General features: G+C 38.6%; 1 protein-coding gene across 1 annotated transcript in view; it reads right to left on the bottom strand.

Moving 5' to 3' along the window:
* Window positions 1-10,150: 10,150 nt before the first annotated feature.
* LOC111149316 (glutaredoxin and cysteine rich domain containing 1) overlaps window positions 10,151-23,419 on the bottom strand; it is a 138,004-nt gene continuing 124,735 nt past the window's right edge. The window contains exons 4-5 of the mRNA XM_022506313.1: window positions 20,059-20,124; window positions 10,151-10,330 (exon numbers count right to left, since the gene is read on the bottom strand). Of these exons, the coding sequence (XP_022362021.1) occupies window positions 10,151-10,330; window positions 20,059-20,124 (246 nt within the window). The remainder of the gene's footprint in view (window positions 10,331-20,058; window positions 20,125-23,419) is intronic.

A 23,419-nucleotide genomic window follows, 5' to 3' on the forward strand; every position in this document is an offset into this window, starting at 1 on the left:
ATTTTTTCCAAACCAGTCTTTCAAGGAATAAATAGTTTGACTGAAAAAGTATTCATTGCCTCCAGGATGAATACAAAGTTTTGTGCTTTCAAAGCTTTTCACGACCAGTTTCTAAACTATCTCTAATCTTATGTGGCAGGTACTGAAATAAATACTTTAATTCTCCCAGGAACCCTGTGAGTTAGGTATTAATGTTACTCCCATTTTGCAAATTAAAAAATTGAGGCACAGAAAGTGTAAGAAAATTGCCTCAGATCACACAGCTCGTAAATATCAGAAATGGGATTCAAAACCAGATTGTCAGAATCCAGAGCCTGTGCTCTGAACCCCAGTGACTCCTGGCCTGGAAGCATCATCTTTGGGGTCACCTGGAACATGGAGTGATGTTTGCCATCTTGCCAGGCACTTCACAGACAGACCATGGGCCATGACTTCCATCTCTATCTTGGCTAATAGAAATCCTAGGTATTGCCAAAGGCCCTGCTTCATGCTAAGCCCCCCAAGAAGGCTTCCATGGTTATATATTCTGCTTCTTTGAGCAACTTATAATATTTAGTGCCCTTACCAGACATCTGAAAAGCAATAATTTTGTTATAGGGTTTGTGTCCCATGGTAAAGACAAAGCTGCATTATTCTCACTTTGCATCCCTCACAATGCCTGGTATGTCTCTTGACTGAGAGTCACATGCTTACTTTGGGTTCCAGAAACTCAGGGAGTTTTCCACAATTACTTCCTCATTCTCATTTCTGGAAACATGGAAGGAGAAGAAAGTGGGAAGAGGACAAGTTTGGTGGAGGAAATGCAGCAACTGGTAGCCATTCATGTATTTATAATGACACAGGCTTCATGGCAACTACTGGAAAAAGAAAAAAAAAAAAAAACCCAAAAACCCAACAAAGAGAACAGACAATTTTACCTTAGGGAAGAATGTTCTGAAAAACAGATACATTTCTCTTTCTTAAGAATAAAGCCTGCTGTAATATTTCCTAACCAGCACACAAAAATGTGACAGAAGATGTATTGACAATTCTATCTCCAGGTAAACTCTACAGCAGACAGCAAACCACTCAAAATAGACCTCTAAAGGTCGAAGCAAATATGTAAACTTCAGAGCAATGAGGTGGCATCTGCTTCTCCAGGAAACAGCACCTTAGGTGTTGTCCTGGGGCTCCTCAGAGGGCCTTGTCGGGCTTCCCGATGGCTTTATTCAGCAAATGTGAAGCAATACACAGTATATGCAATATGTGGGCCAATCGGCAAAGTGTAAAAAAAATTTAAAAGGTCACTACTTCCACCAGTCTTAACATTTTTTCTTTTATTGTAATGAATAAGCCCTCTTTCCAGATTTCCATGCCACCACTTTCCCGATTTTGCACTTTTTGTTTTCTCTCACCTTGATTTCGAGTCCTCAGATAACATCTATTTTGATATTCTTCAAACAAGGTTGCAGAGAGAAAAGGGTTAAGATCACAGAAAATGGAGAGAGAAAAAATGAGAAGAGTGCAGAATGCTAACTGGGGCAGGTGCGGTGCAGAGAATCGATATGGATTTTCCAGATATTGATTAATATTAAGAGTAGTCTTCAGTTTTGCTGCATATAAGCGATGCTTTTCAGGACATCTTACATTCTTTTATGAGAGCTATAGTCCCATTCAAAGTCACCTTGCCACCAAATCGTGCGTTCTGAGTTTTTCAGTGTGTTCTGTGCTAAGTTTAATGAAAGAATCCAAAAAGTTCAGAATGGGACCAGAACGAGACATTTCCGACAGAAGGAGTGATCCTTCTTTTCCTGGAGGAACTGTGCTTTAAGACAAGAATACCTGCCCAGAGTAAAAGGAAAGCTTTGTCTCATCAAGGAATGTCCAAAGAGGTTGACAGTTCTCTAAAGGAGAGGGCTTCTTGATAAGTATCCTTTGAGATTGCTTCCAGTAAAGCACAAGTCCGCATAGCTTCATGCTCTCTGACACTCTCTCTTTTTTAAAAAGGATTATTTTTTTAAAGTTTAATATAAAGGGGCACCTGGGTGGCTCAGTGGGTTAAGCTTCTGCCTTCAGCCCAGGTCATGATCTCAGGGTCCTGGGATCGAGCCCCACATCGGGCTCTCTGCTCACTGGGGAGTCTGCTTCCCCCTCTCTCTCTGCCTGCCTTTCTGCCTACTTGTGATCTCTCTCTCTCTCTGTTGAATAAATAAAGTCTTTAAAAAAAAGTTTAATATCAAGTACACATAAGGTGTATAATATTTTGATTTGGTATACACATACATAGTGATAGGATTAATACAATCAGGCTCATTAACATATCATCTCCTCACATAGTTACCTTTGTGTGTGTGTGTCCGAGAAAGCACCTGAAACCTACTCTCTCAACAAATTTCTAGTATTCAGTGCGTTTGTATTAACTATAGTCATCATGATGTGCATGAGATCCCTAAGACTTATTCATCCTACATAATGCAACTTTTTTACTTCCTCATTCTTTCTGACACCCGTTTTGCCTACCACCTCTACCCTCCTAACCACTATTCTGCGCTCTGCTTCTATGTATTCCTTTTTTTTTTTTTTTTTTAGATTCTACACATAAGTGAGATCATGCAGGGAGCATTACACTAAGGGAAGTAAGCCAGACACAGGAAAAGACTCTCTCAGGAAGGCAGGTGTGGGGGTCTTCCAGCCTTGCGGGGAGCAACATGCCTTCCTGGGTAATTGAGTCTCTGGTCAAATGCCGCAGGCCAAACACAGCCTGTGTTAGAAATTCAGGAAGCTAAGCTAGATAGCAGCTGCTGATAAGCCTGAAGGGCGGTGTGGAAGGTAATGGCAAATAACCTTGAGCATATTATCAACAGCGCCCCTGGTTACTGTTAAGGTCACATCAGTCCTCTAAAGCCTCCACGTCACGTACACTCCAGGCTGGCAGATGCTCCCCATTCCCTCGTAATACATTCCTTCTGATGCTCTCTGCCTGCTGATGCTTGCAACCAGGAGAAATGCTCTTCTGCCAGCGGACCAATAGATCTCCCAGGATTCAGTTGTTTCTTCCCAAATCAGTAAGATTTATAACTGCATTAGTAATCATATACATAATTATATAACTAAATCACATTAATTTTAATTAAGTGAAATTGTTATAACTCAATGTCACATGGACTGGTTAACTATGAGAGCAAAGAGATGTTTATTCTATGGAAAAAAGTTTAATGCCTTTAGAAATAACTTTATAAAATCAAGTACTAAAAAAAAAATGTCAAATTATTGTGAGTGAGGAAACTACAAAAGATCAGGAGAAATAATCACCCAAATCTAAAAAGATACTACGTTCAGACTACTTGCCCAAATAGTCTTTAAATTTTCACTCCACTTTGAAGAACTCCAGACTGACTTCTTTACTGGGTGTGAGGCTTGTGCATGAAACACCAGCCAAAATTCTAATCAATTTGCAATAATTTAGCCTTTTTAAAAAAGACCTTGGGATGACAAGAAGATTAAAAAACAAATATGCATTTATACTTATTAGGTATATATCATTTTTTTAAGCTCTCCCCCACCTTGAATCTTTGTTAAAAATGTTTTCATGGACCATCCTAGCCCTGATGGCATCACTATGTGTCCTTTGCCAACAACCAGCCCTGCCTGGCTTTTGAAATACATGGAGAATTGCAGGCGGGATTGTATGAAATTCTAACAGCGTAGGAGCATGGGGCAGACTTTTCATTCCTATTCTGTTGCTTTGTGTACATGTTATCTTTGAGCAAGTTTGTTATTTGCTTCATTGATTTCCCACTTTACACCAGAAATAAAACCAGCTCACATGAACACTTAGGATAATACCACAAATTAATATGAATTTCAAGACTTTAGGAAAATGAATTAACATTCTGAATCAGTTTCTTCCCAGTATGGTAAAGAACAAGTGAGACACCTTCTAAAAACCCAAGCCTACAGAAGGTGTCCAATAAATGTTAATTCATTTCCTTATCTGATTAATAAAAAGATACTATTGATGTATAAAATTATGGTAATTATGAGGTTGTTCTATGCTTCTTTGTAGTGCTTTGTGTTTTTAAAATAGATATACTTTCCTATATATTCTAATTAATTGCATGGAACGCATTGTGGGATAAATATAGATAAGATCCCTTATTTATATTTTATAAAACAGAAATGGATAGACGTGAAACTTCTAAATCAAGTTCTTTCAGAAGGGTAACATAAGTTTATGTTTAAATAAGCCTATTTATAAGCTTATTATTCTCACTAACTTCTGTAACTCTATGAGATGTCTGAGGTTGTTGTTGTTTTTTTGTTTGTTTGTTTGTTTCATTACTCTTCCATAATGTTCTTCTTTAGAGGCTCACAAATAATCAGCAGAAAACATAACACTTTAATTCCATGCCAATGCATGAGAAAAGAAAAAAAGAAACAAAAACAAATTCCTCCTGAATGCAATTGAAAGAGAGCTTTTGTCCAAAATGGGACCTGAAAATTAGAATCCCCTGTACTATTTTAATTCTCCATCTGGGTTATACCCCAGACAAGGAGGACGTGGGGACTGTGGTTGGATTTGCTGACACATAGCCAGTGCTGGAGTACTCAGGAAATTTCTGGATAGACTGTACTGCTTCACAGAATCTCAGAACCATATTGGAGCTGAGAGGAGAATTTGTTCATTGATTAGAGAAACTCTTCCCCCTTTCTTTCTTTCTTTTTTTTTCCTTGATTTAATTTAATTTAATTTTTTTGTGTGTTCCAAAGTTCATTGTTTATGCACCACACCCAGTGCTCCATGCAATACGTGCCTTCCATAATACCCACCACCCAACCCCCAAACCCCTCCCTTCCGAAACCCTCCATTTGTTTCTGAGTCCACAGTCTCTCGTGGTTTGTCTCCCCCTCCAATTTCCCCCAACTCACTTCTCCTCTCCATCTCCCAATGTCCTCTGTGCTATTCCTTATGCTCCACAAGTAAGTGAAACCATATGATAATTCACTCTCTCTGCTTAACCTATTTCACTCAGCATAATCTCCTCCAGTCTCGTCCATGTTGATGCAAAAGTTGGGTATTCATCCTTTCTGATGGAGGCATAATACTCCATAGTGTATATGGACCACATCTTCTTTATCCATTCATCCATTGAAGGGCATCTTGGTTCTTTCCACGGTTTGGCAACTGTGGCCATTGCTGCTATGAACATTGGGGTACAGATGGCCCTTCTTTTCACTACATCTGTATCTTTGGGGTAAATACCCAATAGTGCAATTGTGGGGTCATAGGGAAGCTCTATTTTTAATTTCTTAAGGAATCTCCACATTGTTTTCCAAAATGGTTGCACAACTTTCATTCCCACCAACAGTGTAAGAGGGTTCCCCTTTCTCCACCCCTTTCTTGACAGAAGAGAAATCTAATCTCAACTAGTGATAATTTGCACCGCTGTCTTATTCTGGTCCAGTCATATTTAATTTCATCTTTCTGCCCCTTCCCTCCTGTGAGACAATTGTTCTATAGATCGATTTTGTCCTAATCTATAGCTTCATGTAAGTGGAATCACATATAGTATATGTTCTTCAGGTCTGGCTTAGTTTATTCACATAATGTTTTTCAGATTCATCCATGTTATTGCTAGAATCAATAGCTTGGTCCTTTTTTATTATTGGGTAGTATGCCCCTTTATTAATATATCATAATTTTCTTATTAGTTCTCCTGTCAGTGGGCATCTTGCTTTTTGCCTATTACAAATATAGATTCCATGAAACATGTACACAATGTGGACATAGGTTTTTTTATTTTTCTTGAATAAATAACTAGGAGTAAAATTATTGAGTGTGCAATTACATTTATTAGAAACCATCTAATGATTTTCCTAACTGGTTGTACCAATTAACATTCTCATTAGCAATGTGTAAGAGATCCAGTTGTTCCACATCTACATCAACACTTTAGATCTTCAGTCTTCTAAACAGTTAGCTTTTTTTTTTTCAAGATTTCTTTTTCTTTATTTATTTGAGATAGAGAGAGAGAGTGAGCACAAACAGGGGGAAGAGCAGAGGGCGAGGGAGAAGCAGGCTCCCCACTTAGCAGGGAGGGCTCCATCCCAGGACCCTAGGATCATGACCTGAGTCAGAGGAGATGATTAACTGACTGAGCCACCCAGACGCCCCTAAAAGGTTAGCTATTCTAAATGTGATACAGTAATTTTGCATTGTGGCTTTAATTTGCATTCCCCCAATGACTAATATATTCCCTTGTTTTCAGCCATCCAAATGTCTTCTTTTGTGAAGTTCCCACTTCTTTATTAGATTGTCTTTTTTTTTTAAAGATTTATTTATTTATTTATTTATTTATTCGACAGAGATCACAAGTAGGCAGAGGCAGGCGGGGGGGGGGCGGGGAGCAGGCTCCCCGCTGAGCAGAGAGCCTGATGCAGGGCTTGATTGCAGGACCCTGGGATCATGACCTGAGCTGAAGGCAGATGCTTTAACCCACTGAGCCACCCAGGCACCCCTAGATTGTCTTTAATAATAATTTTTCAGAGTTCCTTATGTATCCTAAATAGAAGTCTTTGGACAGATATTTGTACTGTAAATATCTTCTCCCAGTTTTGTCTCCCCTCTTCATTTCTTTTTAATGAGATTTTATCATTTTCTATAGTCAGGTGTCTAGTGACTTATTCAAAACAGCTTTGCCTACCTCAAGACTATAAAGATACTCTCCTTGTTTAGCATTAACATTTAGATCAGAATTTCTCTGTCTTGACACTATTGATATTTCAGGATGGAGAATCCTTACTGAGAGGTGGGGTTATCCTGTATTTTGTAGGATATTTAACATCATCCATGGCCTCTAGCTACTAGAGGCCAATAGCTGGAGTGGTGGCAATGGTAGTAGTAGTAGTTTTCAATGTCATTTTTTTCCATATGGGAATCTAATAGTTCCAGCCTTATTTGTCAAAAAGACTTTCCATTCCTCAGTGTCTTGAACTGGCATCTTTCTTGAAAATCAATTGACCTTATTGTGTGTGTCTATTTCTCCAGTCTATTTGTTTATTTCACTCTACTTATTAAACATTTTCTTGAATACCCTAGATTGTTTGCATTTTTATATAGATTTAAAATTACAGGTCAAATTCTGCAAAAAGTCTGGTGGAATTTAGTTGAGATTTCATCGAAACTATATGTATTTTAAAATGTCATCTTCCGATCCAAAATGCGGGATGTTTCCTCCTGTATTTCAGTTCTATAATTTCTCAGCAAAGTTTACATTGTAGTTTTAAATGGGAAATCCTACACATATTTTGTAAAATGTATTCCACATTCTTAAAGATGGCTGATAACATTATAAATTGTATGACTTTAATTTTATATTGTTTGTTTCTTATGTATTTTATTTCTAATTTTTATAAAATGACCTCAAATCCAACAATATTAACTTCACCTTGAAGTTCAGTAATTTGTAGATATTTTTGGATTTTCTACAATCCAGTCGTGTTGTTTACAAATAATGAGCTTTATTGTTTCCCAAACTTTATGACCTTTTTTTTCCTTGTCTGTTTCATTGGAGAGGACCTTCATCATAATATTGAAGAGAACCGTTAAAAGTGGACATTTATGTACTCTTCTTGATCTTAAAGGAAAGGATTTAATCTTTTTACCATTAGGTATAATGTTAGCTATAGATTTTCATACTCAATGAGTTCCTTTTTATTTTTAGTTCAAGTGTTGAGTTTTGCTCTAGCAAGCAGCCAAAGATACAATGATACCACAGAAATTTTGTTTTTGGTCTTCTGAAGGCAAAGGTGTTTTGTTTTTTCACTTAGCTTTACAATATAGCCCTTAATCCTTGGGCTTAACTCTAAATATGGGGCTCTTCTGGGATTTTAAGGAAATATATACTGTTTAACACTTGAACTCCAGATTCTGACTTTGCAACATAAGCAGCTATTGAAATCTCTGCTCTACTATCTGGTCTCTCAGCTACTTCTTTCCTCTGAGTGATAGTGTGATTTATAATAAATATATATTTGATCTTTGTGTCTTTTCTGGCACAGAGCTAAAACCCTTAAAATTTAGGACCACTTCTGAGTTGTGGAACATGTGGGTATGCTGGGAGAGTGACATGTTCAGAGAGCACTTGGAAGTTCCTTTCCCCACACTTCACCATATGTGTTTCTTCCATCTGGTGCTCCTGAGTGATAACCTTTTATAATAAATTGGTAATCTGGTAGATAAGATGTTTCTCTGAGTTCTCTAATTAATCTCAGATTGAGAGGTCTTTGGAACCTCGTATGTCTAGCTGGTTGATTGGAAGCACAGGTGACAACCTAGGCTTTTGATAGACATCTGAAATGGTGGTGATGGGAGGGCCATCTTGTGGGACTGGCCCTTAACCTCTGGATCTGATACCATCTCCCAGTAGACAGTGTCGGAATTGAGTAGAACTGTAGGACCTCCAGCTAGTAACAGAGAATTGCTTGGTGGTGTGGAGAAAACCCACATGCATTGAAACTGGTCCCAGAATTTTACTCTGCATGAGTAGGTTAAGAATCAGCCTGGGATTTAAGTGGAGTTAATAAGCAGATTTGGTGGCTCCCCTCTGGTTCTCTCATTTCTTAGAATTTTCCATTCAGTTCCAGGCATCCTGCAACCCCAAATGTCAATATTTATTTCTTTAATCCAATAAGTTTTCAGTTTCTTTATGAGCTATATTCTGTGCAAACTGGGAAGTGTTCTCAGAGAGGCTGGATAAATGTAAGTTCATTCTGTTTGTTTCCCTTCCCCCAGTGATTGAATCCCTTCCAGTTCCTTTCCGGTAGTAGCTGCTTTCCAAAGCCTTTGACAGTTGTTTATTTTTCATTATTTTGTTCAAAATAAATGTGTTATTAGTAGAAGACTTAGCCTGCTATAAACTGTTCCTCTATTACTGATTGTCCCTCCCCGTACTGGATTTCTTACCGTTCCTCCAACACACAACTTTTCTGACTTCTGGGTCTCCACATATGCTATTCCTTTACCTTTACCTGGAGCCCAGTCAACCTTGCTCTGTGGCTAACTTGTTTCCAATTATCCTTCATGCAGGAGTTGAAACATCAACTGTTCAAGAAAGTCTTTTCTTACCATCTTTAACACATCTAGGTTGGTTCTCATGCTGTAATTCCCATAGCATACTGTACCATTTGTTATGGTATAAGACTCATCTTTCCTATACTTATTTAATACTTTCTTCCTTTTTAGAGTGTAAGCTGCATGAGAATAAAAACCATACCTTATACCATGCTTCACCAATAAGAAAGTATTCGGTAAAGATTATAGCTTTCTTTAATGTCAAAGTATATAATGTTTTGATTACCTTTTCACAAATATTGAGCAAGTGATTTATTAAAGTTATTCATAAGGGAATCCATCAGGATACAGATACATGTACAGGTAGGCATCGACCAATAATTACAACAAAATTTCTTTTTGTCCACTTTGCTAACGGTGCCTAGGTGTTCAAACTATGTCCAGCTCGGAAGTACAATAGCACCTTTTTGGAAAGCTTTCAGTGATAGTAGCACAAACCAAATATTTAAAAAACTAAGTCCAGATAAGTCTTCTGGAAGCTTTTAAATCATCACCAAGAAATCCACCCGATAACGTTAATGATCTATCATTAATGTCATCAACTCCAAGACTGCTTTACAGCTTTAAAAAATTCTACTAAGTATAAATATGATTATATTCTTTTCCACTCTCCAGAGCCATCTTCCTCTCTGTAGCTGAGACACACAGAAGTGCATTATGCATCTTGGGAGTTGGATTAACTCATTTTAGACAAAAGGGTGACATGGCCATAGGCACTGTTAGATATATTCTGTCTTCTCTTCAGAAAAATCAAACACATTTAGCAAATCAGAGTTCGGATATCCTGGGATACTCCTGGGTACTCCATTAATTCCAGGCAGAAACCATAATCTAGCCCAGGGCATGGCACATCGTTGGGAAACAAACCTTTATTTAGTAAATCGATGAAAATGGCCATGGCAAAAATTCAAAACAAAGGCAATTACAATAAACAAAGTTTACTGATTAGTCCATAAACATGACCTTTAAAAAAAAAGTATAAACCATACAACTGACTTTGGTTAATAAATCGAGGTACTCCCCCGGTGGGAGGTCCACCTAACCAACACAGCTCTTACAGCGCTGAAGACCATTCTCGTTGCAGACAGTACACTTCAGAGCTTTGAAAGAGTCTGTAAAGCAGTTTCGAAACACTGACATCTTGCTCCCGTGGCAGACGGAGCATGGAAGAAAGCCAAAGCCTCCACAGGAGGGGCACTCATGTGGATGCTGTACTCTCTGTAGAGGAACAGGGAGGACAGAAGACGTGTTAGCATGAACAACTCAGTCAGTCTTCCTGTAGTTCTGTATTATGGATGGTCGTAAAATAATATTGGCATGATATGGCTGTGGACTTGAAATCACCGACCATTTATGCACATTAGACCCAGGGGGAAGCTTGCTGAAGTTCTACTTATTATCCCATTGATGGCCATCAACCGCACAACCTTGGTTCGTGATGACTGGTACATTTTAGATGAAAGGGTCCATAACCCAGGAAATCTATCTTATGGAAACATGCATTTACAAACCAAGCAATTCAGGAAATGGTTATTTGCATTAGAGGAAAGTACTGTAGCTTTCCCTTTAGTAACTCTTAACAGTTTTCTAGTTTTGTTTATAGAAGAGTATCGCTAATAGTGAGTCTGGAAAATCAGAAAATTAAAAGCTGAATAGTGGAGGAGCCACTGTCAACTGAAGATTTATTGTTGTGCTGCACATTTGAATAATGCTTTGGTTTCTTAAAAGCGCTTTCAAATGCCTTATTGCATAGACCTTCCCTAAGCTCATCCTTTACACATACAGACACCTTCTACTACAAAGCAGGTAATTCAGGCATCTTTACCCTCTTTTTATATTTAAGGAAATAGGCATTGAAATCTTAAGACATTTATCTAAGTCCATAAAACTTCCCACAATGGCTATCTACCACTCTACCTCAAGTAAAGATAAAACACCCTTCTACTAGAATGAAAATAACTATGCAGTGTGTTGAGGATAATATTTTGAAAATTATTCACACACATTTCTATTTGCTTCTTTGAGCACATATCCTTTGCTGGCATCCACTAGTGGGACTAGTGGGGGGAGATTAAGCAGGAGTCATTACAGAATGAATACAGAGAGAAAAGTGAATTAAGACCAAGCTTCTGACTTGCAAAATAGGAGTCTGCAGCAGTGTTTGAAAGCTTGGCTTTGTGAAGGGAATAATTGCTAAAATAAGATTGGGAAGGGGTGCCAGAGTGGCTCAATGGGTTAAGCTTCTGCCTTCAGCTCAGGTCATGATCTCGGGGTCCTGGGATTGAGTCCTCCGTTGGGCTCTCTGCTCAGCAGAGGGCCTGCTTCCCCCCTCTCTCTCTGCCTGCCTCTCTGCCTACTTGTGATCTCTCTCTTTCTCTGTCAAATAAATAAATAAAATCTTTTTTAAAAAATAAAGAAAGAAAGAATAAAATAAAATAAGATTGGGAAATACAATCTATATACACACACAGAAACACACTCAGACAAACATATTTTACATACACATACATATGGCTATTCTCTGGAGATTCACAACTGCACACACTAAAGTCCCCAAAGCACCCAAATGAAAGGAAACCATTAACTAGGTTTAATCCATCGTTTCTCCAGCTCATACAGCTACGATAACCGTTTTCCCAGGAAACAACTATGATTCTCTCACAATTAATACCTTAAGGAATGCACTTTGGAGAACAAACATGAAGGGCATGATTGCCTGAAAATCTGTATGTTCCCAGATTCATTTTCAGATATACATTTTCTCTATATGGCAAAGTTCACTTGCAGTTACAGTTTGACTTAGCTATTAGATCAAGATGGCAAAATCTATGCAATATCTCATTGTTAGTGGCACAGAATTACTTTGATGGAAAGTAGTGGCTGGCAAGCTGAATGAAGCAAACAAGGAATTTTATCAAGATTATAGACTCAAAACTGCCCCCAAAAAGTTAGATTAAGGTGTACAGCAATCTAATTACTTTCTAGGTGGGTTTTTGTTATTCCTTTTTGCAAGAATTGACCAAAACATGGTATAGTGAATCAATAATTTTGCATAATATTAAAAAGTCTTTAGAAAAAAATCCAACAACTTCGAGTAAAAGCAAACCTAGTGATAGGAAATGAAGGGAGGAGAGGAGAAGGGAGTTGAGGGAAACTGGAGGGGGAGATGAAACATGAGAGACTATGGACTCTGAGAAACAAACTGATGGTTTTGGGAAGGAGGGGGGCAGGGGGTTGGGTGAGCTTGGTGGTGGGTATTATGGAGGGCATGTGTGGCATGGAGCACTGGGTGTGGTGCATAAACAATGAATTCTGGTACACTGAAAAGAAATTTAAAAAATAAAAAATTTTAAAAAATAAAATAAAAAGTTAGGGGAAAAAAGCAAATTATAAGAGAATTAGTAAATAATGGTGTTCTTAGTGAATTTTAGAAAGAATATGATGAAGATAGGCCCTTGACATTCATTAGAGCTATGTTAGAAGTTTATATTAAAAATACATAATGACTTGTACAGCAAGAGCCCTGACTGGTCAGAACAAATGTTGGGTTGGCCTAAGTTCTAAAGAAAGGTCCTGCAGGGCCCCTGAGTCCGGAACTTCACTTATTCGTGCTAGAATTATAACAAGGTCTGGTTCCAAGCAGAATAAGGTTATCAAATTTTGCAACTAAAAAGATGAGATGCCCAGTTATTTTGAATTTCAGATAGACTACAAATAAATTTTTGTATGGGTATTTTCCAAATATTGCCAGACTATGGAAACTACCCAAATGCCCCTTGATACTTGAATGGATAAAGAAGATGTGGAAGATATATGCAATGGAATATTACTCAGCCATCCAAAAGAATGAAATCTTGCCATTCCCAATGATGTGGATGCAGCTAGAGAGTATTATGCTAAGCAAAGTAAGTCAGAGAAAGACAAAAACCATATGATTTGACTCATATGTGGAATTTAAGAAACAAAACAAATGATCATTGGGGAAAAAAAGAGAGAGAGAGGCAAACCAAGAAACAGACTCATAACTATAGAGAACAAACATAGTTATCAGAGGGTAGGCAGGGTGGCGATGGATTAAATAGAGGATAGGGATTAAGGAGTGCACTTGTGATGAGCGTCAGGTGTTGTATGGAAATGTTGAATCACTCTATTGTATGCCTGAAACTAATATTATACGGTATGCTAACTGAAATTTAAATGAAAACAACCAAAAAAGAGCAAATCCCACAGTCTTTCCTCTTTAAGAGTAGTTTTTAACCTTTATTTACATCCATGCTTGTCTCCAATACTGTATTACATGGGATCCTCAAACCAAAAAGAATTAAAACGATACGTGCTGTGACTGAAACAGAAGTGGGGTGGGGTGAGCAGGTCTGGAGTTCGCACTGCTCCATTAGCCTCCAGGAATCTCATTCTGGTTAAGTTACCCAGCACAATCTACTCCATTTGTTCTTCCAATAAAAATAAATAATTCAGTCATTTCTAGCTGTCTCCTTCAGAGAGCACTTTTGTTATAACGTTATACTTTCATTAGACTTTGGTTCCAACTTAAAAGAGTCTCAACAAAGAAAAAGAACTGGCTTGGATTCGATGTATTAGATGCAGCTAAGGAGATGGTTCTGCCCTCAGGACAGATGTCAAAAGAACTAGAAAAGTCCCCTGAACAGGCACAATGTTCTAGAAAGGAGGAAGAAGGAAGAACCAAACGTAGCAATAGTCATTATTCTTAGCAACAAAGCAGACTTCCACATTCAATGAAGAGGTTTACTGCAGCAACATTGAACTTGAAGCAATTAGCTCTTCCATGCCCTGTAGCCCAGCAAAGTGAGAAACTATGTAGACCTGGGTGAGAATAGCACACGGAGGACTGAGTCTACAGAATGACCCTCCTTTGAATAGTGGTTTGGGTAAAGGCATGTCCCTTTGGGGTGAAATTCAAAAAGAAAGGAGGGAGAAGTCATTCTCCCATTTTACCTATTTCTGTTCACATATACTTGGTGAGAGACTTTAAAAAAATAGACACTCAGTAGATGAGACACTTTCATGTATTCCTCCATTCCACAAATACTAAGTGTCTACTTGCCAGGCACTGTACAAGGCACTGGGGATAAAGCTGTGAGCCAGACACTTTCCTGTTCACTTCAGAGTAGCTCTCAACCCCACCCTTAGGTCTTTGAATAAGTCTACTCCATACTGCAATCATCTGAATAGAAGCACAGAAGAACTCCAGACTTTCTAACAAAGGACCAAGGACACAAGGAGAAAAGGGTGGAAGTCATGAATGGTTGTCAAATAGATTTCCTTTGTAGCACAAACTCAAATTCAGAAACATAAAGAGATTTTCCCCTTATCTAATACAGAAACATCAAAGGCTTTCAATGTTTTCCTTGAAATTAGGAAATGAATGTATTTATTATTTTTAACCTCAGATTGCCCACTCCTATTCTAGTAGAGCTGGAAAGACTCTTAAGTATTCCAGCAAAGAGGAAGTAATTTATCTGAGTTCCTGTAACCATAAGCCTCATCACCCAGATTGTCTATGAAGCGAATTTATCCACATAAGAAATTGTCAAAGAGTGCACACTTGGCATATAGTCATCTCTGGACAATTTACCTCTGTCTGTGTATTTTGTTTTAAACTATATTCAACAATTTAATTCAGCAAATGCTTGCTAAGTGGCTGCTAAACACCTCTCTGTCTGATCAGACTGGTAATAGACACAATCTTTCCTGATAATCAGAGTTTCCAGTGTCCTCCTTTGCAGACTTGAGAAAGAAGCCACCGAACAAAATCCAGACACAAAGGAAATTTGTAGCTCATGATCCTAAATGTGTAAGTTAAACCTATGAGTCTGATTCTTGAACCCAGGGTGATGGACTGCCACAAATGTACTTAAAAAGATGTTCAGATTTCAGAGAAAGGCAGGCAGAGTACATGGCCTGATTTCCCAGGTGAGTAGGTGGTGTTCTGCTGCAGTGGTCTATAACCATGCCATGGGCACCCCCAGCGGAAAGGGCGATCATCCAGAGCTACGCTTCTCCAGGGAGGTTTAGAACACTTTCTGACAGCTCCAATGCCCTGTAAAAATAGCCATAGCATGCTCCATGTGTAGCTGAAAATCTTACCCCTGTTCCTCATGAACAATAAGTAATTACCAGCCCTGAGGGGAGAGTCAGATTTTATAAGAAAAAAGTACAGGCAATGGACACTATATTGGCAATCTCATTAGAAATGACAAGAATGTTTGTTCATATCTTTAAAAAAAATAGCAAGGCAAAAGCGTACTTGGAGCTTCTCTACCATCTGCAATCTTTAATGCAGTATCTGCCATAACCAGGTGTTTGCTAATACATCTCAAGGCTCCCCCGGCTTTCTCTGTGTGGACACCAGCAGGATCAGCCATTCATCATGGTTATTGTTTAGGGGGAGCCTGAAACACTTCTTTGCTTCTAATCTTCAGCTTGTTTATTCATATGAAGAAATACATAAATACATAAATAAATAAATTTCACTCAAATGGTGTTTTCATTTCATCCTTCTCACCCAAGCATTATCCTACATAAAATAATAATTTTTCTCTCCTTTTTCAACAGTTCACTGCTTTGCCTTCTCAAAAAAGAAACCTTGGATGAAGGAGGATTTACTCATCTTTTCACTCAACAAATATTTATTGTCTATTATTTGCCAATCCCTGTTCTAGGCACTAGAAGAAAAGAATAGAACAAAGTAGACAAGGATCTTGTGTCCACATACTGCTCATACTGTGTCCCCATGGAGCTCATACTCTCATACTGGAAGAATCCCCTGCAAATTTCATCTCAGGAACAGAAACCCCACTGGTGCACCTAGCTCCACTGAGCACAAGTATACATACCAGCTATTGCAATATTCCAGCTGCTTCTGCTGGCTTTGATCAGCTCCTCATGTGTAAGTCCACTGACAATCTTCATCAATGAGTCAGGCTCACTCGGCTTCCCAGAGCCATTTTCACTTGGGCTGGATGTATGCTAAGATTCTTCAACCAGGAAATTTTAAATTATTTGTTGACTCCATTTTTAATGGTCTAACTGCAACTGCAACTGCTCTGCCTCTTTGCTCACCATCATTTGGAATAACTACTGAAAACTAGGACCTGAATTATGAGGACTAGGACAGGCATCATCTACCATGTAGCACCAAGTTACAGCAAGCTAGAACCTGGCAAGATTTGTCTGGTTTCTCTCTAAAATTATGACCAATTTACCTATCTTTCAGGATGCCCCATCCCTAGTTTCAGAGCCTAATGTTAAAATCTAGCCTGCTCCCTGGATGTAATGCTCTGTCTACTTGAGCCTTCGGTCATACCTCATATGATCAGATATCGCAGACAGCTATATGCCACTTAATTTGAGAATCATGGAAGCATAGATTCATGCTTTGGAGTCAAGGTGATTGGAATCATGACTCAAACACTATGTGTAAGGTCTTTAGCAAGTGATCTAATCTTCTGTGCCTCCATTTCCTTGTCAATAAAATAGGGACAATAACAGAACCCAACATGTAGAACTGTTGTGAGGTTTCAATGACTTAATACATGTAAAACATCAAGAATATTACTTGCTACATAGTTAAGTCTCCAATGTTTCCAACCTCATGAATATTTAATTCCTACTCCACTGCCAAAAGTCAACTTGAAGAATGAGATTGGTTTAGACCTGAATCCTGCATCCCTAGCCACTTTTCTTGGCTCTTCCAATTGCCTCTCTTGAAGGTATCTTTACCTAGGTTAGTTTGCCTTAATCCCTAGCCTCTTTCACAGGCAGAGTTTAGGGCTTTCTTGGATGGCCACAATTTCTCCACCAGTTTTGCCATACGGGAAAGGCAGCCCAACAGAGTTATAGCACCTTACGGCAACTACAACAGCAGAAGCCAGTACCATACAATTCTTTTCAACATCAAGAAACGTCTTAAATATTTGCACCTTATTTATGTCATCTGTAGAATAGAGACAGACTTAGTGAAGAGACAAAAGCTTCTTTCCAAAATTCTTTGAGCTGAGAGAGAAAGGTTATATATATAGCATGATGGTGTTAACCAATCTGAATTAAGGGATTATAGACACAAAAAACAAAAGTCCATGAGCAGCTAAGCCAATCATCAATCTTCAAGAACAGTAATGAGAAAGATGTATCCTTTATGCTCTAAAAGATGCTGTTAAATGACAGAAATAAAAACAGTATGATATTGGTACAATAAGAACCGACAATGGAACGGACTAGAGAGCTCAAACCAAGACCTGAATGTACATGAGGATTTACTATGGTATAAAACTGGCACAACAAAGCAATGAAAAAATGGTAGATTATTTAGTAGGTGATTTGGGGAAGCTATTTCATTATAAGTAAGAAAATGAAGGGCAACCCTGTCAGGACCCTTCTCACTCCTGAGAACTCGTTCTGTATCTTCACTTCAAAAACTTCTATCATTTTATTCACAAAAAAAAAAAAAAGAAAGAAAAAAGAAAAAGAATGAAATAAAAAGAAAAAATGAAAGGCATTCCATATGAATGAAGACCTAGATGTGAGACATTATAAAGTTAATAGAAATATAAAGTTAAGAAATATAAGAAATATAAAGTTAATAGAAAGGAATATAGGATAATACCTTTGTGACCTTAAGATGAAAGTTCACTTCATTATGAGGAAGAATAATTTGATTATATCAGAGGATTTCTATTGGATGAAGGACATCATGAAAAAAACTGGAAAAAGGAAAGGAAATATTGGCAATGACTAAAGCAAACAAAATATTAATATTTAGAATACAGAAGGAGCTTCTGACAACCAACCAAAACAAACAAACAAACAAAAAAAAACTTTTATGATGTAAGATGTAAGAATATACAATTCACACAAGAAATCCAAAATCTAACAAGAATAAATGAGATACCTAAACTCAGTGGTAATCAGGAAAATATAAATTAGAACAGGAAGGCAATATATATTTACACTTACTACCCTAGCAGAAATTAGAGAACAGTACATTAGAGAAAAATGTAAAAAAATAAAGAATGCAGAAACAAATAAAAGAATGTGGCAACACACTAAACTTCTTTCTCTACAAGAGGGAATATCTCCAAAGTGAACCATTTCAGAGATACATCTACTTGGAAAATTAAGTGTATTTTCCAAGTAGATGTGTCTCTTAAGTGTATACTTAAGCAATTTCTACTCCCAGAGAAATTCTTAAGGGAATATGTTCAAGGCTGTTCTTGGAAGCACTGTCTGAGAAGGATGTTGAAGGACATCTAGGTATCCATCAATGGAAGAGTAGGTATGTAAAAAATAGTGGGTGGTCACCATGGAGTGGCACTGTCCAAAACGGAGCCACTGGCCACATGGGGCTATTTAAATTTAATTTTAAATAAGGAAAATTAAATAAAATTAAAATTTCAGTTTCTCAGTCACACTAGCCATATTATTCACTATAATAGTAGCTATAAAGTGCTTGGTAGCCATATATAGCCTGTGGCTCCTACTTTGGATAATGCAGATATAAAATATTTCCACCCTAGAGTAGTTAGAAGAAATGGATTAAATGTTCATATAGTAACATAGATGATCCTTAAAAACATAGCACCTAGTAAAAATAATTTGCAATACCGTTAGGTACAGTATATAACAGTGGTACATAAATTAAAAATGTACACAGAAAATGACACACCTTAACCAAGTTAAATCATTTAAATAAAAAGATATGCCAGATTAATGGTTTCAAAGGGTTGGAGTCGAGTATAGGAACAAAAGGAAAAAAATAAATAAATCCATCCATACAGATTTTCAAGCTGAGAGGAGTGGCAGAATATGGAGTACCTGCCCTCATTGTGCTTGTCCTTGGGAAAGATCACAGTATGAAAAAGGCATGATTCCTAAAACCAAGGAACACATAGTTCATTTGGGACATGAGTCAAATAGCCATAGAAAGTAATAAAAAAGCAAAAAGAAAAAAAAAAGTGATAAGCATCCAACAAAAAGAGGGTTATAGGAATTCCAAGGTGAGAGAGAACCAGGTATGATTTGGGGGAAGAAGGGATACTCTATGTGGGTCTTGAAGATGGTGGAGTGAAATGAGGAGCTGGACCAAGAGCATTCTAATCAGACTAGACAGCTTGCCCAAAGGAATGGTAGGAAGAAGCCACACATAGTTCTCTCTTTCAAGTGAAATACAAAAAATGGTAGAGAATCAGACATGAGGTCAGTAAAGGAAACTAAAGCAAGAAGAGCCAGTACTAGCATATAGATACTGGGTGGCCATATTGCCCAGTTCACCTGGGAATGCCCTGGTTCATGTGTGCTGGCCCAGAACAATTATTAGTAGAGCCTTTTCATATTCAAAGTGTCCCAGTTTGGGCAAGAAAATATATGACTTTCCTACCGATAGAAACAGGCTGATAAAATAGTGTAACAGAGGGCTTCCTCTTTTGATACATTATATATTTTGATTTAATACATTATATATTTGAACCAATCACTGTTCTGATGCTATAATCATAAGGATTAGAACAAAATTAAAGTGTGTACTTTTGGAGAAACCATTTTCCTGTAATCTTTAGAAATGATAAGCTGGTCCATGGAAAAAATAATTTAAATGAAAATTGTAAATGTGCTTCAAAACAATTGCCTGATTCTGAAACATTTCATCAACATCTCTATTATGACGAATTAGGCTCTAATAATGCTGACTGGAATTCCCAGCTAATAGTATGAGGTTGGTAGAAGCTAACACCAAAGTCACTCCAGCAGGAACAAATCTAATGGCAGGTGATATCAAATTAAAACTGCCACACATATCCTGTTCTATATTTGAAAGAACATGGAGAGAAGAATTGAATTAGGAAAACTCAATTACAATCAGAATGTGTTTAACATTTTGATTACTAAAAATAAGATGCTAAAAGCACAATTACCTCAATTTTGGTTAAGAGGTCTTGCAGTTCTCCTGATTCATTCATTGACAAAATTTTCTCAGCACCCTATTAACAAGAAAGGGTTGGGGGGGAAGAAAATCCATTTTGTTAGTATTGGAGGAAACAAAGTTCTAGCCAGGAAACAGCTTAATCCACAAGATATTGAACACCATTCTTCCCTTCAGGTCTAAGTAAACTTACAACCAGGAGGCCAAATTGGGGAGTAAATTTCTTCTTCCCTTCACATATTCTCCCATTTGTTAAGGTTTAGTGGAAGCCAAAGGAAGACTGCCAGCAGGAGGTGAGAGCCAGGAAGCCCACAACTGTCAGATTAGGTCCACATATGGAAGGTTCCAGCACACCCTCGGAGTTGTTCAGAGAGCCTGAAGGCCACTGTGCCACCTGGGAAAGGAGACCATTGAGCAAATTCCCAGCTGGGGCTGTCTCCACCCTATTCCCATCAGTGCTGACATAACCCTTATAGCCATGCATGTAAAGATAGCAGCAGCTAATAGTAATAATGAAATTAATAACACTGACACATTAATTAATTAATTACATAATTAAGCACACATTATGAACCAGGCACCCAACATCATCTGATTGGAAGTGGTAGACTCTATTAATAGCACAAAGTGAGCCTCAGTGAGATTAAGCAACAATTCCAGGGCCAGGCAGAAAACAATGAGAATGGGAGTTTGAGCACAAGCAGGGAACTCATTCCACCCAGAAGGACACCGTGCCATTTGGGACTCCAGAAAGGATTCAGAACAAACCTGAGCCAATCCCAGAGAACCGACACTTTCAACAGCCCCCTTGACACAAAACCTGAGCCTGACACTCACCCTAACCCATGCCCTCAACTCGGCCCTCGGGGAAGGTCACCACAAAGCTGGCTGGTCAGACCTTCCGTGCTCCTAGGCCCTAACCCTAACCCTAGGTTGGGTTCTGAGAGGTCCATTCCCAGAGGCCTGGCTCCAAAGTCCCAGGGACTAAGAAATACCGGAGGACTCAGCCTGCAACATGGAAGGAAACAGTGCCATATGGAACTCCAGAAAGGATTCAGAGCAGGAGAACTCTGAATGCAAACCTGAGCCAGTCCCAAACTTGACCATGAAAAGGAGAACAGGGACAACGTTTGCGCTTTCCAACAAACTCACAGTGTTTCTTCTTTTCTCCTTTCCTGTCCAGCCTCTTATATTCTCCTACTCGATTTCCCAAAGTAGAGGCATTGAGAAGGAAGATTTAAATTACTTCTGATCAAAGGCAGAGACCATGTATGCCTTGTTCACCACATCTCCCTGGCACAGAATAACAACTGCTGGCACAGAAGAGAGGTTGAAACAATTTTTGATTAATCAACAAGAGCAGGAAAAATCGCATCACACAGTAAGTAGTTCTTGGATTCAATTCGTGCTGGGCAGGGCAGAAAACACAAGGACTCACTTAAAAATTCTTTAAAGCTCTTCGTTCTTAAGAAGGTTAGAATAGGTTTTTATGCAAATACCCAACAAAACCAGCCACAATGTAGAATGGAAAAGAAAAGTGTCAAGTGGGCAGTGCAGAGAAGGACAGTGAGGAAATCCTAACATGGGGGAAAGGATCTGCTTATTGAGGGCAGAGAGGGTGTTCTGAGGTTAGCGGCATTTGATCCGGACCCTGAAGCTGAAGGGGGGTTTCTAAGACAGTGTAGGCAATTTTCATACTGGTGTAGAGGAGCATTGAGTTCTGGGTTTTATTTTACTTCAGTTTATCTTATAAAATTCATGTCATCTGAATCACCATCAGAAATGTCAACTTGATATATTAAAAAGTACTACGAATGAATACCCAGGACTACAGAGAATGTATATAGATCAGGTTATTTTGTTTCCATTGGGGGTGGCTTGGCCAGGAGTACAGACAGACATACCTACAGTGGCAACCAAGGTAACAAAAGCACCGAACGAAACATGGAATTCTAAATCATAGCAATAACTGGCACTATTTTACTTGGGCTGCATTCGACTTCTTTAAAGGAGTCAGCTACGCGCTAAAATGGAAAAAGCTCCTGGGGAATCTGGTCCATGAACAAATTCAGCAAGGAGAATATATGACTCATTTTTCTTCAATGAAAGCACATGCACCACAATGACCCTAGACAAAATGAATGTACCAGAGAAGCTATCATGCATCTGCTTTCCAGCACTTTTCTTATCTCAGCCGTCAGCGGAGCCTTAGTTGTTTAGAATACAATGCATAGGCATTCTCATTACCCATCAATACATGAAATTTGCCCTGCAAAGGGCTTTCTCATTACCCGTCAATACATGAAATTCGCCCTGCCTCAGCCAAATAATTCCAGCACCATCAGTAATACAAGAGCAGATTCTGCGTTTCAATAGAAACACCGGCTTTGCTCACATTAAGCGATATACCTAAATGCATGATAGTCACCGCTCTTCAAGACACACCTGGGGTCTGGTGCATAGCCGATATACTAAGTGCTGAAGGTGGGAAAAATTCTGCTCTGTACCTAAGACCGGGGAGCTGAGTACTCGGTCCCTCTCTCCATGGCAGCTACTCAATATGGCATCCGCCCACAAGTCCGCCCGGCTGGCCCTCAGATCATTTCCTCGGAATGAGCACTCTGCTTTTTTGCCAAGTACTGAACGGAAACAGTAGTCAAAATCCCCGCCTCCCCACTGGGTCCTGCGTCCCCAACCTCCACCTGACCCTGTCCTTGATGAACCTAAGTGCAAGCTTTTACACGACAGGACAACGAAGTCGCTGTCCTCTCTGCTCCGAAGCAGCAGCAGGATGGGGATCTCAGCTTCACTGGCAAGTCTCGGGAAAAAATGAGATTCCTCCCATCCTGAGGCTTGGAACATTTCTCAGGCTATCTCTCCACCTACCCGGCTCTGCACTGCATTTTGCTGTTCCAAAGGTCTCATTCCCTGCAGTTTTCCATCAAAAACATTCTAATTATTACTTGGTTTATAAAAACACTTTTGTGTCCAAAAAAGGGAGTGTATTTTGGTAAGTGTTGACACTCTTAGGGAACACTCTTTTCCTGGGTGGTATTTGGCTAAGAGTATCACGTGTGAGTTGGTTAGCTTTTAAAATGTAAGTCTACCATTCAGTTCCACGCAAGTGGAAAGTAGCAATTAACTAGTCTTTCTGTTCCTTGGCATAGATTACCAGGACTTCCAGGACACCAATGGGAATATTTCTAATGTATTTTTCCAATTGATTCAGAATTTTTTTCTGAAAATTAATACAATCTTGAAATTAATGATCACAAGAAGGTGCTGGGTGCTTTAGAGAAGCTGACACTTTTCATCATCAGGGCAAAGTAAGCATTATTATCTCATTTTTTTTT

Source organism: Enhydra lutris, unplaced genomic scaffold (assembly GCF_002288905.1).
Source record: "Enhydra lutris kenyoni isolate GAN:26980312 unplaced genomic scaffold, ASM228890v2 scaffoldscaffold21, whole genome shotgun sequence".
Taxonomy (NCBI): Eukaryota; Metazoa; Chordata; class Mammalia; order Carnivora; family Mustelidae; genus Enhydra; species Enhydra lutris.